Genomic DNA, 20,580 nt, shown 5'->3' on the forward strand with positions numbered 1-20,580 from the left:
CATTTGAAAGTCTTCCTTACGAGGAAAAAATTAGAATTAAACAGCAGGGCAGATCAACACCTAAGATTGATTTAGTGCAAAAAATAGGGTAAATAAGTTTATAATGTAGGCCGAAAATGAGCTTCCCCTCTTTGAAAGACCAGCAGCCGCCACTGGTGAGCAGTACTTGTTTTTGATATGAGAATTGAAAACGTGGCTTACGTGGTTATTGTGGTTTGTCGGCTTGTGGGACGGCTGTGGCTCAGGTGGTAGAGTGGGTCGGCTGCCAAACGCAGGGTTGGCGGTTTGATTCCCGACTCCACATGCCGAAGTGTCCTTGGGCAAGACACTGAACCCCAAGTTGCTCCCAATGGCAGGCTAGCGCCTTGCATGGCAGCTTTGCCGCCATTGGTGTATGAGTGTGTGTGTGTGAATGGGTGATTTGGACACAGTGTAAAGCGCTTTGGTATACTCTACGGTTAAAAAAAATTGCTATATATGTGCAGACCATTTACCATTTGTCAACCCTGAATATTTTCAGCGGGAAAAACAATAATTGGCTTATCTTTGAGTTTGAACGTCCGATGTTTACATGTTTAATGGCTTTTCATTTCATCAGTATTCCAATCTGAACGAATCTCTTTGGTAAACGGATTTAGTTAGTGGGATAGGTGCACTTGCCGCTTTTACTGGGGTGCTGCGTGAGTTTCTTGTCTGACGACGAACAAACTTGAGGAACATTTTGTGTGTCCCATTATTCTGTCAGCTTTTCTGTTAACTAATTAACTAATAAATCATTCTTTGAGTCAGTTAATTTCAATTAATTGGTCAGAAGGTTGATCAAAGGGTCTGAATCAGTTCGCAACTGAGTTCAAATTATCCAAAATGCTTGCGCACGCACTGAATTGTTCAGAGTGGTTTCTTACTCCGTAGATCAGTATCAGGATCTTTAGAAAACTGAGAACAAACAGAGCATCGGATGAAGTAGATATTTACCTATGATCAATTGAAACAAAACTGCATCTACTGTACATCGGATCATTTGCCAGCAACCCATGGTGTACTATCAAAAGCGCTTGAAGTACCGTAAAGTACCATTGCATTGCCATGTTTTTGGACATATGTGTTTGGAGTACCATGTAAATACAATGGGACATGAATATTGCAATCATTTAGTACCATGGTGACCCCATGCCAAAACGCTGAAACCCGTTTTAGGACTCAACCTCAACATCACATTAGGATGAAGGTCAACATTCCACAAGTGTTTGCTGATATTTACAGTGATCTCCTAAGGGTTGACTAGACGTAGAAATGCAACAATATCATAACAGACATATCCTCTCACAGCAGGACATAATTGCTCATGTACAGTGTCTGTATATGAAACCCAGCGGCAGGAAGACTCATTGACATTTTCTACACTGCTTTTGTTCCTGCAACAACCTCTATGTAAACTTGGTTAATGTGTGTATTAAACCGATTTAAAGTGTCTAATTTGTTTTTCCTGTTGTCTTTTATATCCATGTCAGTCTCACATTGAGTTTCAGCCAGTTGAACAGCAGTATTAGGCAATTCATTCAAAAAAGTAAATCATTACAGTGTTACATCTGTAGACATAGATTGTTGTGTTTTTCTTCTCTGCCTCCCCCCCATCTCTATCTATCTATAGTTGCTTGTGTGAGTTCCTCCCCCAAATAATCACCCGCCCCAATGACCCAATTCCCAATGCGCTCTAAGTCCTCGAGAGTAGTGACTCTCTGGGTCAGTCCTGGTGGCTGAGGACGAATCTCATTTGCCTCCGCGTCTGAGACCGTCAACCTGCACATCTTATCACGTGGCTTGTTGAACGCGTTACCGTGGAGACATGGCGCATGTGGAGGCTTCACTCCATCCACCACGGCATCCACGCACAACTCAACACACACCCCACCAAGAACGAACCACATTATAGCAACCATGAGGAGGTTTCCCCATGTGACTCCACTCTCCCAAACAACCAGGCCAATTTGGTTGCTTAGGGTCACCCAGCATGCCCTGGATTTGAAATCATGAACTCCATTTGTGGTAGTCAGCATCTTTACTAGCTGATCTTCCCAGGCCCCCAGAATAAGAGCAGTCTTAATTTCAGCCAACCAGTGCGAAGTGGCCATTTATAACAAAATCACATTGGAAAAGTCTTGGGGTTCTGCTGGGCCCCCTGTCTGTCCAGGGCCCTCAGAATCGTCCTAACCCCAGGCTATGGTAACTTTTTCACAGCAAAAAAATTGCTGGGTTAATCCAGTGGGCTGTCATCCCAAGGAGACTAGCCCAAATGACTGAGGTTATGGACATTCTGTATACAGTAAACACTCAAATATCTTTTTAAGTCCAGACTCAGACTTTCAGCATAACATTTATCCAAATATTTTGCAAATGTCTTTCGTTCTGGCATGGGCACGCATTTGCTATGTCTCTAAATGCCTGTGACTCAAAAGTCGACAGGGATAGCATTTCCACTCCTCTTCTCTTGATCCTGTACAAAAATCTGATTATCTAGGTGAGGTCGGACCACTCTTTTTTCAGGCGTAGGAAATAGACAAATGATACTGAACTGTTAAATCCCTTACAACATCATGCGTCTTGCACGCACTCGATTCCGAAGTCTTTTAGTGAAGATGACTTAAGCTCCACTATCTTCACTCACAGCTCCCAAATGTCGCACATCACTTGCAAGTAGTTAAACCTCAACTTTGTCGTGTTGAACGCCATGCCCACATATTGTAGCTAACGTTCACTGTTGTTCGTGTTGCCTGAAGTTGCTTTGCTCTCATTGACTCTTCTCAATCATGGCCTCCTAATAATCACCATCCATTAATTGGCTGTATCACTCTACTGTCTCCTCTCCACCAATTGCTGGTGTGTGGTGAGCGTATTGGCGTACTATGGCTGCTGTCGCATCATCCAGGTGGATGCTGCACACTGATGCTGGTTGAGGAGAACCCCCTGTTCACTGTGTAAAGCGCTTTGAGTGTAGTGTCAGAAAAGCACTATATAAATGTAACATTCATTCATTCATTGACAATGTATGAGATTGTGTCACTTTGTCATTGTGTGTCACTGGCAGTGTGAATGGAGCTTCAGTCACCATTTCCTTTCATTTTATGGGAAAAAGGTGCAGTGAAACTGAATGGAGGCCAAGGCTGTCAGTGTGCTGTGTTAAACATAGAATATTTTTGTTATTAACAAAGTTGGCTTTTTTAATACCCATTGATTCTATTTAATTAGAAGAAGTAAAGTTTGGAAAATGATTCATATTAACTCTATAATATATAGAATTATATTGAGGTAGAAAGGAGTACATATGGCTTTGAACGTCCCCTCTTCTGGCAGGATAAATTGGGGTTATGTGGGGCCTATTTAAACTCTGCAGACTGACCACACACAGTGTCCAGAAATATGAGGAACCTTTCGGTGAGACAAATGTCCCACTTCTGAAAGATTTCAGAACTTTTAGGATTAGGCACGCGTTGTTAAGATGTTAATAAGATGTTTTTGGGTGTTTTTTTTTTTTCAATAACTGCTCTTGAAAGTTTTTTGAATATTCTGTGCTGTGATTTTAAATGTGCTTGTCTGTTTCTATCTTGTACTTGTCTTTCTCTAGAGAGATGTGATGAGGTGTTGGCTTCTCCCCTTCCCTACAGCGCCTTCACCAGTTCCTCTGTGCTGGCGGCAGAATTTGGGGCTGGCTATGCAAAACTCAACAGGAGAGTAGGTGAGCATAGACTTTTAGGATATGTTCAAAATGGAATACTAGATTACTGCTTGTCTGCTTGGTACACACTGCACAGTATACACCATATACTGCACTTTAGAAATAGTATGTGAAAGAATATAGGCAATGATAAACATTTCAAACAGTAATATGCTATGTACATTACCTTTATATTCCGAATGGAGCACTAATTAACTTAGTAGATACTGTGCAGTATACACCGTGTACTGCCTACTATTTTAAAAAGTATGTGAAACAGTATGCAGAATGCAACGATAAACATTCACAACAGTAGTATGGTATATTGTTATCACATGACCTATATATTCAGAATGGAACACTAGTTTACTTCTTAGTATGTACTGTGCTGCATACATTGTATACTGCCTACTTTTTTAAGTGTGTAAAACTGTATGAAGTATGTAATGAAAACTAGTAGTATGCTACAGTATATTGTTGTCACATGGCCTATATATTCGTAATGGAATAATAGTTTACTTCTTAGTGCATACTGAGTGTATACTCCCTCCTATATGTGAAATATGTGAAGTGGTGTGCAGTATGTATCAATAAACATTTCAAACAGTAGAATGCTATGTTCTTGTTGTTCTTGGACCTAGCTACGTTACATGTTTAATTCATTGAGTGGAATCCAGATATTATCACAGAATATATACATCCAAGCATAGTGCACACAGTAAACACATTCCAGGATATATGTGCAAAAACAGTAGTAAGTGTAGTATGGTGGTATTCTATTCTGAACATAGCCAAAATGTCACCCTCATGATCGTTGTGGCCACTCTCTCCTCATTTGTTGACATTTAGACAGAGATGTGGGGAGCAGTTCACTGGCGAAAGTATAGAGCATAGATCAGGATTTGCTTATATGGAATTCTCTAGACGTACTTCTCCATAGGTCAATATGAACTTTAATGCACATTTTGGCTACTGGTAAGGAAATGGAGCATTTTAAACCATTAGCATACGAGTCTAAAAAGCCTGTTTACTAAAAGCATCATCATTTAAGTTTGGCATGATCATGTGCTGTTTTCTGATTATATTACAATATTTGATTACGTGTGTTATCTTTCAAAGGCAATGGAGGATGGTCACCGTCAGATTCTGACAGGTACCAATGGCTGCAGGTGGACCTCAGGGCCAAGAAACAGATCATTGCCATAGCAACACAGGGTAGATACAGCAGCTCTGATTGGACGAAACAGTACAAGCTCCTCTACAGTGACACAGGAAGTAACTGGAAGCCTTATCGGCAGGACGGCAACATATGGGTGAGTTTACAGGGAATGCTGAATGATTTATTGCTCAGGGAATAAATTTAGCTTTTTAGCTGCCTTACTGGAGAGAAAACAGCTGATGTAGTGTTGCAGAATACCCACATCAATTTGGGGCAAAAGTGAAACTTTACTCAAAATATATTGACAGTAAAGGAATTGTTCACCCAAAAATGAAAATTCTCATCATTTACTCGCCCTCATACCATCCCAGATGTGTGAGACTCTCTTTCTTCTGCAAAACACAAATGGAGATTTTTATAGTAAATGAACATTTCAGCTCTGTTGGTACTCACAGTGCAAGTGCACAGTCCAAAACAGACATAAAGGCAGCATAAAAGTAATCCATAAGACTCCAGTGGTTAAACCCATAACTTCTGAAGCAATATGATTGGTGTGGGTGAGAAACAGATCAATATTTAAGTCCATTTTTGTTTTTACCGAAAATCTACACTTTCACTTTCACTTCCACATTTCACATTCAGTCAACTACTGGTTGGGCTGGTCAGATTTATTGTAAAAAGTACTTAAATATTGATTGTTTCTCAACCTCACCTATCATCTTACTTCTGAAGACTTTGATTTAACCAATGGAGTCTTATGGATTAATTTTATGCTGCCTTTATGTCTCTTTTGAACCTTCAAAGTTCTGGTCACCATTCACTTGCATTGTAAGGACCAACAGAGCTGAAATATATTTCTAAAATATTCAATTGTGTTCAGAAGAAGAAAGAAAGGGGCATCTGGGATTTAATATTTTTATATTTATTTTTATATATTTCTTAATATATATTTTGATATTGGTAAAAATCAAATGGTAAAGTTTATATTGAAAACATTGCTGAGATCTGTTCTGAAATTCTAGAGGAGACATGAGTGTGATTACTGTAGGAGTGGTGATGGTGTAGTGGTCTAAAGCACTGAATTGGTAATCAGAAGGTTGCTGGTTCAATTCCCACAGTCACCACCATTGTGTCCTTGAGCAAGGCACTTAACTCCAGGTTGCTCCGGGGGGATTGTCCCTGTAATAAGGGCTCTGTAAGTCGCTTTGGATAAAAGCGTCTGATAAATGTAAAATGTTTTTTATTTCTAAGGAGAAAAATCTGAACAGCCGGAAATGTAAGAAAAATGTTCCATTTGCTCTCCATTTAATCGCATTGCTGTCTATGAGAAACAATTAAGATACTAAAGAGGTCTCATTTGTGATCTTTCTTTGTAATGCTTCCTTTCTAGCATGAAAAGCACAAGCCTCATAAACTGATGTTATTTCTCATTTGCAAATGCTCATTTGCAAATCTTTAATCTCAAGATTGGAAACAGGATTACCCTGATTCTCTATGACTCTGGAGAGTTGAACATTACTGCATGTATTGACTCATTCTTTACATAATTACACTGAAATGCTAAACGGCAGAGTTTTTTTTTTAAATGGTCAGTTCTCCTTGAAGTATGTGCCAAGACCGTTGATCTGTTTTGTATTGATCTGTGTACTCAGAATGAGTAATGATGCTTTAATGGAGTTTGGCTCCCTCTTTTCTGTCTCAGACGTTTTCAGGTAACTGGAACTCAGAGCGAGCCGTGCGTCATGAACTTCAGCACCCCTTTTTGGCTCGATACGTGCGTTTTATTCCGCTGGACTGGAGTGAGGAGGGATGGATTGGACTGAGAGTGGAGCTCTATGGCTGTGCTTACTGTAAGTGTCTAAACACAGATTTCACTTTTTGTGATTTAAAAAGGGCCACATCATAATTTATTAATTCATCTTTTTTATTATTTTTTTTAAAAGACTTGATATACACTCACCTAAAGGATTATAAGGAACACCATACTAATACTGTGTTTGACCCCCTTTCGCCTTCAGAACTGCCTTAATTCTATGTGGCATTGATTCAACAAGGTGCTGAAAGCATTCTTTAGAAATGTTGGCCCATATTGATAGGATAGCATCTTGCAGTTGATTGAGATTTGTGGGATGCACATCCAGGGCACGAAGCTCCCGTTCCACCACATCCCAAAGATGCTCTATTGGGTTGAGATCTGGTGACTGTGGGGGCCATTTTAGTACAGTGAACTCATTGTCATGTTCAAGAAACCAATTTGAAATGATTCGAGCTTTGTGACATGGTGCATTATCCTGCTGGAAGTAGCCATCAGAGGATGGGTACATGGTGGCCATAAAGGGATGGACATGGTCAGAAACAATGCTCAGGTAGGTCGTGGCATTTAAACGATGCCCAATTGGCACTAAGGGGCCTAAAGTGTGCCAAGAAAACATCCTCCACACCATTACACCACCACCACCAGCCTGCACAGTGGTAACAAGGCATGATGGATCCATGTTCTCATTCTGTTTACCCCAAATTCTGACTCTACCATCTGAATGTCTCAACAGAAATCGAGACTCATCAGACCAGGCAACATTTTTCCAGTCTTCAACTGTCCAATTTTGGTGAGCTCTTGCAAATTGTAGCCTCTTTTTCCTATTTGTAGTGGAGATGAGTGGCACCCGGTGGGGTCTTCTGCTGTTGTAGCCCATCCGCCTCAAGGTTGTGCGTGTTGTGGCTTCACAAATGCTTTGCTGCATACCTCGGTTGTAATGAGTGGTTATTTCAGGCAAAGTTGCTCTTCTATCAGCTTGAATCAGTCGGCCCATTCTCCTCTGACCTCTAGCATCAACAAGGCATTTTTGCCCACAGGACTGCCACATACTGGATGTTTTTCCCTTTTCACACCATTCTTTGTAAACCCTAGAAATGGTTGTGCGTGAAAATCCCAGTAACTGAGCAGATTGTGAAATACTCAGACCGGCCCGTCTGGCACCAACAACCATGCCACGCTCAAAATTGCTTAAATCACCTTTCTTTCCCATTCTGACATTCAGGAGTTCAGGAGATTGTCTTGACCAGGACCACACCCCTAAATGCATTGAAGCAACTGCCATGTGATTGGTTGATTAGATAATTGCATTAATGAGAAATTGAACAGGTGTTCCTAATAATCCTTTAGGTGAGTGTATTTGCTTAAAGGAATATTCCGTGTTCAATACAAGTTCAGCTCAATCGACAGCGATTGTGACATAATATTGATTACCACAAAAATTTGTTGTGACTTGCCCCTCCTTTTCTTTAAAAAAGAAGCAAAAATTTAGGTTACAGTGAGGCACTTACAATGGAAGTGAATGGGGGCCAATTTTTGAACGTTAAAGTACACACTGTTTCAAAAGTATAGCCACAATACATAAACAATACGTGTGTAAACATGATTTCAGTGTGATAAAATCTCTTACTAACCTTTTCTGTGTGAAGTTATAACTAATTTTACAACTTTGTTGCCATGACGATGTAATGTCAATAAACTCTAAAACCCTGAAATGACTTTAAAAATGACAATTTAAAAAAACTTAACAGCTCAAATTTGTTTTAACTGAAGAATTTATATAAAAATGTACAAAATTTGGCCCCATTCACTTCCATTGTAAGTGCCTCACTGTAACCTAATTTTTTGCTTCTTTTTTTTTTTTTTAAAGGAACTGAGGAACGTGTCAAAATAATGTTTTTGTTGTAATCAACATTATGCCACAAATGCTGTCGATTGAGCTGAACTTGTACTGTACTGAATATTCCTTTAAGACTGAAACTTTTTTCTGAATTCAGGGGCGGACGTAATCAGTTTCGACGGGCAGGGAGTGATTTCCTATCGCTTCCGACAGAAAAAGATGAAGGTCTTAAAAGATGTGATTTCGCTGAAGTTCAAGACCTCTAAAGGAGACGGTGTTCTTCTGCATGGAGAGGGGCAGCAGGGTGATTATATCACTCTGGAGCTCCGCCGAGCCAAACTACTACTGCAGATCAACCTAGGTAAAGTATTTATCTCAAGAGTGACTGTGATATGACCAGACATAATGAAAAGGCTACAGACATAATAAAAGGCTACAGAATGTGAGATTTACTCCTGTTTGATAAACTAATACTATTGCTTATGCTTATTTAATAAAACCTTGACATGCAACTCATCCCACACCATTTGTGAATTATTCCTCAAACCGTGCACCCTATTGAGAAGATTTGTGCAATTACACATTGATTTTTGCATAGCAGACAAAAAAAACTAAAATATATATATATACAGGGTCACAGTTTGACCCATGTGACCTGTTTCACTAATTGCTTCTTGTGGGTGTGTCTATTTCAGGCAGTAATCAGTACGGCTCCATTCAGGGTCACACATCAGTAAGCAGTGGAAGTCTGCTCGATGATGACCATTGGCACTCAATTCTGATCGAACGCTACAGACGCAGTGTCAACTTCACTCTCGATCAACACACACAGAGCTTCCGCACCAATGGAGAGTTCGATCACCTGGATCTGGACTATGAAGTAAACAAAACAATTAGAATAATTTAGTTTGTGAAATGTCAGTGTTATTGGTGACAGGGGGCTGGTTTAGAAATCTACAGAGTGATTCCTAAACTGAATTCTTAAACTGTTAAAGGGATAGTTCACACAAAAATGTACTCACCCTCATGCCACCAGCGGTGTATAAAGAAGATATTTAAAAGAATATCTCAGCTCTGTTAGTCCGGTCACTGCAAGTGAATGGTGGCCAGAACTTTGAAGCTCCAATAAAGGCATAAATGCAGCATAGAATTAATCCACGAGACTCCAGTGATTATATCCATGTCATCAGAAGCGATATGATAGGTGTGGGTGAGAAATAAATCAATATTTTTTACTATAAATTGTCTTCCTAGCCCAGCTGGTGGCGATATGCAAGAAGAATGCAAGTCACCGTGAAAGTGAAAGTGAAAGTGAAAGTGGAGATTTACAGTAAAAGAAAAAGGGCTTGAATATTGATCTCTCACCCACACCTATCATATTCCTTCTGAAGACATGGATTTAACCAATTAAGTCATATGGATTATTTTTTGCTGGCTTTATATGCTTTTTGTAGCTTCAAAGTTCTGGCCACCATTCACATGCATTGTATGGACCAACAGAACGGAGATATTCTTCTAAAATCTTCATTTGAGTTCAGCAGAAATAAGAAAGTCAAACACATCTGGACACATCTGGGATGGCATGAGGATGAATAAATGAGGAGAGAATTGTTTACATTTTTGGGTTACCTATTCCTTTATGGCACAAATGGAGATGTTTGGTAGCATTGCATCATTTTCATACAATGAAAATGAAATGTGACTGAGGCCAGCATTTGTCTTTTGTGTTCCAACGAAGAAAGAAAATCGTACATGTTTGGAACAAAATAAATTTTCATCCCTTTTAGAAATGTTAGGGCCATATTTCACCCCAAAATAATGAGATTAATAAGATTAATCTTTCGCTAACTGTATTACAGATGGCAAATGTTTCCATCACTTTCTATTCCCAGATTACGTTTGGAGGAATGCCAGTGTCTGCCAAGCCCAGCTCCGGGGGCAAAGAGAACTACATCGGCTGCATGGAGTCCATTTATTACAACGGGGACAACATCACCAATTTTGCCCGCAGGAAGAAAGTCGACACCTCTAGTTTTGTAAGTGCCACATTTACATATCTATTTTTATCAAATAAACTCTGCAGAGCTATCCAATGCTTTGAGAAGATAATCAGTGGCTGTACAGAGGAATTCCTGTTGTTTGGTCTTACTGTAAACTCTAAAAGATGATCTTCTGGTTAAAGTGCCCATGAAATGATTTAAAAAGGCAATATTCTTCCCTGTGTTTACACATTTAATATTAACATCGATGTGCTTTTCCTTTTTTTTTTTTATATATATATATATAGTCGGTAGCCTTTAGTTTAACCAGTAGCCAAAAAACATGATTTGCTACTTGCTATTAATGGTCCGAGGCAGGCGGTATTATGGTGAGGGACATTCCCTTTCTGGAGAGTAATTTAAGGTGCAAAACCATTTGTGTTTACAATTAATTGTGTTGCCCCCACTGTCTCTCAGGCTGTGACACGTTAAAACGTATCTTGCAGCCAGTGCTGCTGTGTGTCCCTCTCCAAGTATTATATTCATTTTTTCTTGTTCTGTCATGGTTATAAATTTGTCTATGCTGTTTGTAAATGTATCTATATAAATGTCCCTTGTATCTTTCAATTTTGGGCAGTGAAGGAGAAAGAACACCCTTTCTTCTCTGGGTAACCATGTTTTTCTGTGTCTGCCTCTCTCGATGGCGAGACTGTGCTCACTGAGCCTGGACTTGCCGGGATCTGTCTCGTATCTCTGACAGTCAGGAGATACTCTTCCAATTCATACTTTGATTTTAGAGTCTGGTAGAATTGTAATTTGCTTTGTGTTTTAGTTTCTTGATCCCAATGTTCCAGATAGGTGAATTGAGATTGTTTGCTGATCTGATTTATTCTGATGTTTGGTTGTAAAGCAGTGCTGGTCTGAGGCTGGTTAATGTTAGTAGTGTTAACTGGGTGAGTGAGTCTCAGAACCAGCTGACTGAGTGGACTTTTTTCATGGTTCAGTTCTTGGGTTTGTAGCGCTTTAAAATGTAGTGATTGGTGGCTGTGGCTCAGTTGGTAGAGCGGGTCGGCCATTAATCGCAGGGTTGGTGGTTCGATTCCCGGCCCACATGACTCCACATGCCGAAGTGTCCTTGGGCAAGACACTGAACCCCAACTTGCTTCCAATGTCAGGCTAGTGCCTTACATGGCAGCTCTGCCGCCATTGGTGTGTGAATGGGTGAATGAGTCACAATGTAAAGCGCTTTGAATACCGTTAAGGTTAAAAAAGCGCTATATATGTGCAGACCATTCTGTGGGACTTTTTTGTATGTTAATAATCAATGAGAATCGTCCTAATTCTGCCCTAATTTCTCTCTTTCTCTTACTTTTTAATGTTTGTATCTATCTGTCTCTTTCTCTGTCTCTCTCTCTCTCTCTTTCTCTTTCTTTTTAATGTTTATCATATCACAGATCATGTTTTTTGTCTAAAACAGTCAGCCCTATATCCAAGTATACAAGATGAGCCATCATCTGCTAAAGTGAATACTAAATGTGTATATCTGCTTACTAAAAAAAGTTACTATTGTCAACTTTGAGGAATTCACCAGCATACAGATGGTAATAATACATAAAAGCTAAAAGACATGGACTAAAAGCCATAAAACTCCAACTTTAATGGCACTGTCTTAAGAGAAGAATATGAAATGTCTTTATTTTTGTTGTGGTTTATGATTTTCCACCATGATTTGCATTGTGTATTATGTTTTCAATGATTTTTCTAATTTGATTCTTTGTATTGCTTACAGTAATCGCAGCTCACCAAGGTTTGCCGTTTTTATTTCTCACATTAAAAAGTAGTTAAAGTTCCTCTCCTGCATTAACCTTATCCATTAATGGAGATCCCCTCCCCTTTCCCATATGTGTAGAAGTGAGAAGTTTGCATATAACCAATAACAGGAGGTTATTATGGTTGACCAGGTTGGAAAGGGGTCTACCCACCGGTAGTCAAGATGACCAACCATCTAGACCAGTTTGAACCAGCTAATTACCATAAATGCCCAGCTTGGAGCTAGTTTTAGCTGGATTTTCCAGCAGGGTCCGGATGTAAACTAATCAATTGTCCTGTGTCAAGTTCCCTTGTCATTTGACCAAATGAATCTTTCCCTTGAAACTCCAAAATAACAAAGTGGCATTTTCACACTTTTTAAGTAGTGACACAGTAGTTCACCCAAAATAGAAAATACTGCAATTATTTACCGTTTACCCTCATGTCTTTCTAAACACGGATCTAGAGGACTTTCTATTTTCCATGGATTACTGAAAATTGATGGCGGGCAGAATGACTCAGTGCCTCAGTCACTATTCACTTTCATTGTATGGAACAAAGATGCAATGAAAGTGAATGCTAACTGAGGCTGTCATCATCTTTTGTGATCCCCAGAAGAAAGAAAGTCATATGGGTTTTGAACAGAAGGTGATTTACTGTCATCCTGTGCTGTTTCTATTTCAGCACAACCTGACGTTCTCCTGTTCTGAATCGCAAACATTCCCGGCGTTCTTTAACTCCACCAGCTCCCTGCAACTCCCAGGTCGGACCGACGCAGATACGGTCTCAGTCAGACTTCAGTTCCGCACGTGGAACCCGAGCGGTCTGCTGTTATTTACCCCTCTAATGCCCGGGGGTGTGGAGGTCAGCCTGGTGGAGGGTAAAGTCACTGTCCACATCTACATCACAATGGGCAAGAACACACGTGTGGACATATCCTCAGGTAACATTATATCAGATATTTAAGAGCTCCTTCACCAGTACCGCTGCTCTCTACACGCATACTACGCAGTCTGTGTAGGGCACCAACTCCCTAGGGGGGCACCATCTTACCCTAGGAGGGCATTAGAAAGTCCACTGGCTGCCCTTACTCAAATGTTATAGGTTATTCAAGAACCCGAAAGCAGTTGCGGAACACAGACGATCGCTTCATGCAAATTATACTCTGTGTAGGGCATCAATTTGGCAAGCCCTGTCCTTCACAATTTAAACATTTGAAGTTTCTCTTTAATAAACATTATATTTGATCCAGAACCTTGTGAGCTGCCTGTCTAGACAGCATCTTATAGGAATATTTTGCAGAACATTTTTTAATTCTGTCATTGTTTACTCACCCTCATGCCTTTCTTTCTGATGTAGAACACAAAAGTCAAAATTGTAATCTTGGTCTGTCTGTTCAATACAATGGCAGTGGATAGTGATTCACTTTAAAGCTTAAAAAGGCACCTAAAAGTAGTCCATGCGACTTGTGCTTCATATTCCAAGTCTTCTGAATGCAAAGGATAGGTTTTGGCGAGAAACTACCTGAAATGTACTGTAAGTCATTTTTCGGTGAAAATATTGACATTGTGCATTTATGAGTGCATGAGAAAAGCTCCTTACTTAGCAACTTGTTAGCAAAGTACATATATTTTTTAAAAAGACAGCTTAAAAATGGATGTTTGATTTTACGTTGAGATCACGTTTTCAGCCAAATACAACTTGCTTTATCTCAATAACCCCCCTGTTTTTAGATTCTTTTGGTTGTGGAATAAATATATAATGGGGGACAAATATGCTTATACTTAATGTACTTTATATTTGATGTGATGCTACATCCTGGATGTGGAGTGTGAGTGTATGTCTGTCTATGTGTGGCCCTGCGATGGACTGGCGACCTGTCCAGGGTGTCCCCCGCCTTTTGCCCAATGTTAGCTGGGATAGGCTCCAGCCCCCGCGACCCTGTACACAGGATAAGCGGTTGACGATGGATGGATGGATGGATGCTACATCCACATTTATTAGTATATAGTCCAAGATTACTGTTGGTGACCAGTGGATTCGGAAAATGACTACTTGATGAAGCCATTTCTCTCTGCAGGCTCTGGTCTGAATGACGGCCAATGGCACAGTGTTCACTTTCTGGCACTGGAGAGCATCGCCATGTTGACCATCAACGGAGACGAGATGTCCACAGTGAGAGCAGCTCTTCCCATGCAGATACGGACTGGAGGAGATTATTTCTTTGGAGGTCATTTCAGAAATGTGCATGTCAAACTACTGCAACATAAAGTTACTTTTGTCATTACAACTGCTTCCCTGCTGAAAGAAAAGCATCTGAATCCAGTCTAAAATGGTCTATTGGTCTCCCATCTTGGCATGCTGGTTCAGCTGGTTGCCTAGCTGATCTCCTAGCTGACATATGGTTTAAGATGTTGTTTTCAGCAGGGTTGTCCACGTAATAATGAAAGGTATGAAGATATATTACTCTCTTTACAAAAATTTAATAAAAGTGCCAGCCGTTCTGCTTCCCTGATGTAAGGAACATATTTTTAAACCAGTCTAAGATGTTTTGCTGGTCTTAGCTGATGTATGATGTTTTAGCTGGTATCCCAGCTGTACAGTCCCCAAAACCCATCTAAAACCAGTAAAACAGGCCAGCCCACAAGACCAACTAAAACCAACGTTTAAGCTGGTTTAAGATATAAGCAGGGTTGTCAATATTATAATGGAAGTTATAAAGTTTTACTGCTCTATAAACAAAAATTCAATCATAATATAAGTCAGTTTGGATGTCAGCATCTTATTGATGAAAATTGGCTTTCCTGCTTTGCCTGATTTCAGTATTTTCTGAAATAATCTGAGGCTACTGATTTTAATTTTCTTTGTCATCATGTGTAGGATATTTCCCGCGGACAGACCTATCTCCATCCCAGCGCTCATTTCAGGGCTGTATGCAGCTCATACATGTAGATGAACAGCTGGTCGACCTACGTTCTGTGGAGCAAGGCATACTGGGTAGCTTTGAGAATGTCAGTCTGGACATGTGTGCCATCATAGACAGGTAATTCATGCTTAAAGGAGTGTTTCATGCTTAATACAAGTTAAGCTCAATGGACAGCATTTGGCATAATGTTGATGACCACTAAATACTATATAATTTCGACTCATCCCTCGTTTATTTAAAAACAAAAATCATGGGTAACACTTTACAATACAGGTGCATTAATAAGCATTAATTCATGCTTAACTAATGCTCAGATAATACTGAGTTAAAGTATGACTTCATTAATTAATGATTGCCACATCAGCAACTAATAAAGAGTCTGTCTGATTAATATATTAAGTCATATATGAATTGCTATTAATTAAATGTGTCATCATGGATTAATTCCCTAATAACTTATTATATGAACTAATAGTGTTAATTAATGTGTTAATTACCACAATGAGCTGAATTAACGCATACATTTTCAGTAATAATGCAGTAATTGAGCATTTATTAATGCATATTAGTGCACCTGTATTGGGTGGAAGTTCAAATACATGCCTTCGGCTCATTGTGGTAATTAACACATAAATTAACACACTTATAAATTGTTATTATAGGGAAATAATCCACCATGGCATATTTAATTAATAGCAATTCATATATGACTTAATATATTAATCAAACATACTCTTTATTAGTTGCTGATGTGGCAATCATTAATGAATGGCTTAGGTAATCATGAGTCATACATTAACTCAGTATTATCTGAGCATTAGTTAAGTATGAACTAATGCTTATTAATGCACCCGTATTGTAAAGTGTTACCAAATCATGGTTACATAGTTTGACACAGAATTTTAAAAGTATAACCACAAGACGTACACATTATATGTGTCAATATGATTTTAGTCTGATAAAATAGTTTACTGACCTCATTTGTGTAAAGTTATATCTAATATTACAACTTTGTTGTCATGACGATGCAGCACTGGTAAACCTTGTAATCTGGTGAACGCTGTAACAACTGTAAATTTCAGATTTGATCACACTAAAAACATGTTAACATACCTGATTATAAGATAGTTTTGTATGTAAGATACTGTATATGTTTATGTATATTGTATACTGTATGTACATATGGCCATTTTTGATCACTCCATAATTCCCATACTGTACATTCCTTTATGTTATTTTGTAGTTTTGATGACATTCTAAATACTTTTGACTGGTTGTGAATAAATATCCTGCTTTGTAAAACTAAGCATGCACTCTCCAAACAGTGCTGCTCTTTAATATGGTAAAGTCAGTGTACAAAATGTCAATCCCTTTGCACTAAAGACAAGTCCCTGTGCACATCCATATTCATTCATTAACCCATGTAAAATGACTCTAAAATGAATGAAGAGCAGGTGTTTGCCTTTGAACACTATGTTGTGATCTTATCAATGCTTTTGCTGTGTTCTCCAAAAGAGTCATTCATAGAAAGTCAGTGCTGTTCCCCGAATCATGGCATTGATTGTTTTATTAGTGATCTATGGACTTTCAGAGCTGTGAAGCTGTTTTAAGGAGGTCACGTAAGCCACATCTCAATCACTTCATCAGGAGTTCCTCAAAGCTCCGTCAGGTGTCCTGGCCTCTTTTAATCAGGCCGACTGTGTTAACATGCATGATCAGGGGGAACCTTTTCACTAATCTGATACTTCTACAAACTGGATTTGAGTGCTGCAGACATGAGGATTTACAGAGCTACTGGTTAATTTGACAGGGACAATACAGAAAACATTGCTACATAAATCGAAGCAGCAGATGCTCTGTAAAAAGGCTTTGCAGCAGCACATGTCTCTGGTTTCCCAGAGATTATCAAAACAGGGTAATGAGGCCAATTATACTGGTGAGGATGTCTTAGAATTGTATGCATAAAGAAAATTCAATCTATTTTTGTGACCATTTGAAACCAAGGTTTTTTGCATTGTGGCAGTATTTGCATGACTATTAAGCACACATTTTCCACCCAAATTCCGTTAGATGTTTTACTTTTGTTTTTCTTTTTATTATTTACCTTTTTCTCAAAGGTGAGTCATTATATTCAAATTATCATCATAAATTAAAGTCAGCATAACATGTTTTACCATGATATTAATTGTATAATTATAATTGTATAATTTTATAAATAATTTACAATTGTAACATTATTTTTAAATTATGTAAAAATAACCATTTAAATACAAATAATGATATATATATATATATAAATAATCTAATTATTATTAATTATTAATAATAATTTAAATACAGCTATTAATTATTCTAAATTACTCTCACTTAATTATTGATTAATAATTATAAATAATTCAATTCATTTAAATAACTAAAAACAATATTAACACAAATTATAAATAGAATATAAGAATACAGTTTATATATACAATGTGTGTGTGTGTGTGGGCAGGTTTGGTAGTTTACAAGGAAAGTTTTTAGGTTACAGACTGGTAATTACAAGTGTATTATGCTATAAATTTGGTTTATGAGGACATTTCTAGTGTCCCCATAATTTAAATAGCTTAAAAAAAACAGGTGTTTTTAGGGGTTGTGTTAGGTTTGGGGGATAAAATCTATAGTTCGTACAGTATTCAAGTCATTATGTCTATGGAGAGTCGTCATAAGGACAGCTACATTTACATTTATTCATTTGGTAGACGCTTTTATCCAAAGCGACTTACAAATGAGGAATGCATTGTAAGGGAATTGTCTTAAGGAGACAGGGGTTCGAAAAGTGCCGTATTACAAGTTTCACTAGCATCAGAATAGTATTCAAGACAGATTAAAGTGTAACAAGCAATCATTTTTAGTGACTGGTTATTGATGAGATGTGATTTTTAACCTTTTTTAAGACAAAAATTAAGTCAGCTTCATGGATGGAGTTGGGAAGGTCATTCCCAACTCCATCCATGCATCAACACATGCACCAACACATGCATTAACACATGCATCAACACATGCACCAACACATGCATCAACACATGCATCAACATTTGCATCAACACATGCACCAACACATGCACCAACACATGCACCAACACATGCACCAACACATGCACCAACACATGCATCAACACATGCACCCAACACATGCACCAACACTTGCATCAACATTTGCATCAACACATGCACCAACACATGCATCAACACATGCACCAACACATGCACCAACACTTGCATCAACATTTGCATCAACACATGCACCAACACATGCACCCAACACATGCACCAACACATGCACCAACACATGCACCAACACATGCACCCAACACATGCACCCAACACATGCACCCAACACATGCACCCAACACATGCACCCAACACATGAACCAACACATGCACCAACACATGCACCAACACATGCACCAACACATGCACCCAACACATGCACCCAACACATGCACCAACACATGCACCAACACATGCACCCAACACATGCACCCAACACATGCATCAACACATGAACCAACACATGCACCAACACATGCACCAACACATGCACCAACACATGCACCCAACACATGCACCCAACACATGCACCAACACATGCACCCAACACATGCACCAACACATGCACCAACACATGCACCAACACATGCACCAACACATGCACCAACACATGCACCAACACATGCATCAACACATGCACCAACACATGCACCAACACATACACCAACTTGTGGACAGTATATAAATTAAATAATAAATTTTATTTGTTAAAATAATATATAGAAATAAAGTCATATATACTGAATAAAATATTTAAATAAAATGTGGTACTTTAATTGTCATGATGCAATGTCACAATGCAAAAACATCTTAAAGTAGGCTTTATTGTCTTTAGGCATTATGCCATTTTGATTTCCTTTTGATATGGGGTGAAATGTGACCTGGACAACTTATTGACAGGTTTCATCAAATTCACCCAATCAGGGGCTGACCAAAAAAACTGTTGTAATGTCATTTCATTTATTAAAGAACTTTAAGAATTTCATCCTGATCTCTTTCTCAGGTGTGTGCCAAACCATTGTGAACATGGAGGCAAGTGCTCTCAAACTGGAGACATGTTTAAATGTGCCTGTGATGGTACTGGATACTCTGGTGCCACCTGCCACAACTGTAAGCCATTTACAATACATGTTATCCAACATTTATTACAACTTAATAGGGTTTGGTTTGTGGTTCTGATACTTCTCTGATACTGATGCTGGTTTGTTGACCAAAAGGAAGTAAACTTAGATCAATAGATGAAAGTGTGCGATAAACTCCAGTGTGATTTTTAATAGTGTGCTCTTAAAAAACAGTTCCCAGTTAGAAACCTTCTATGCTTCAGGGATTGAACTGACTGGTACACATAGATAAAGCACTGTAGGTTTTCCTGCAGTGGTGGCTGATTTGATGCTTACACTGTGTGTTTCTGCAGCTGTGTACGAGCAGTCCTGTGAGGAGTATAAACACTTGGGCAGGGGCTCAGGCAAGTACTGGATCGATCCAGATGGCAGCGGACCCCTCGAGCCATTCAAAGTGGCCTGCAATATGACGGGTCAGAACTAACAAAGAAATGTGGAAATTATAATGATGTAAACATAATACAGTGAGTGAATACCCTGGTGTTTATTCTGTGTCTGTATCCAACTGGATTAGGCTGATATCACCAAAAGGGAAACTTCTCCTAATGACGCTAAGGGGTGGGTGAAATACCAATTGCAGTGTTGCCAGTTCTCACAAGAGAAACAAACAACCTGGAAAACTGAGTGTGCTGAGTGACTCCAGTCTGGCTTCCTAAGCAACCAAATTGGCCCGGTTGCTAGGGTGCGTAGAGTCACATGGGGTAATCTCCTCATGGTCACTATAATGTGGTTCACTCTCTGTGGGGTGCGTGGTGAGTTGTGCATGGATGGTAACGCGCTCAACAAGCCACATGATGAGATGCACGGATTGGCGGTCTCAGACGCAGACGCAACTGAGATTTGTCCTCCGCCACCCAGATTGAGGCGAGTCACTAAACCACCACGAGGACTTAGAGCGCATTGGGAATTGGGCATGTCAAATTGGGGAGAAAAAATCCACAAAAATATCTAACAATAATTCAGTGAAGACATGGAAACAACTGAGAAATATACTTTTTACCTCTAATAATGTTTTCCTTGTATATGGATTAACTGTGCATGTATATATAGTAATTATACATACAGTATTTTGGTCAATTAGGCAAAAAATGTTGTTTCCTTCAGAATCAAAGCACATGTTTCATTTTT

General features: G+C 39.0%; 1 protein-coding gene across 2 annotated transcripts in view; it reads left to right on the plus strand.

Moving 5' to 3' along the window:
* The window catches only part of LOC127645030 (contactin-associated protein-like 2), a 60,087-nt gene that overhangs the window by 24,418 nt on the left and 15,089 nt on the right, over positions 1–20,580 (plus strand). For both annotated transcript variants that reach the window (XR_007970760.1, XM_052128525.1), the window contains exons 2-12: positions 3,623–3,733; positions 4,832–5,025; positions 6,574–6,721; positions 8,682–8,885; positions 9,220–9,404; positions 10,417–10,560; positions 12,997–13,255; positions 14,393–14,542; positions 15,193–15,355; positions 19,335–19,441; positions 19,746–19,865. Coding sequence is in view for 1 of the 2 variants with exons in the window: in XM_052128525.1 (XP_051984485.1) it covers positions 3,623–3,733; positions 4,832–5,025; positions 6,574–6,721; positions 8,682–8,885; positions 9,220–9,404; positions 10,417–10,560; positions 12,997–13,255; positions 14,393–14,542; positions 15,193–15,355; positions 19,335–19,441; positions 19,746–19,865 (1,785 nt within the window). In the remaining variant the exon portion in view is untranslated. The remainder of the gene's footprint in view (positions 1–3,622; positions 3,734–4,831; positions 5,026–6,573; positions 6,722–8,681; positions 8,886–9,219; positions 9,405–10,416; positions 10,561–12,996; positions 13,256–14,392; positions 14,543–15,192; positions 15,356–19,334; positions 19,442–19,745; positions 19,866–20,580) is intronic.

The sequence above is a fragment of the Xyrauchen texanus genome, chromosome 6 (genome assembly GCF_025860055.1).
Source record: "Xyrauchen texanus isolate HMW12.3.18 chromosome 6, RBS_HiC_50CHRs, whole genome shotgun sequence".
NCBI lineage: Eukaryota > Metazoa > Chordata > Actinopteri > Cypriniformes > Catostomidae > Xyrauchen > Xyrauchen texanus.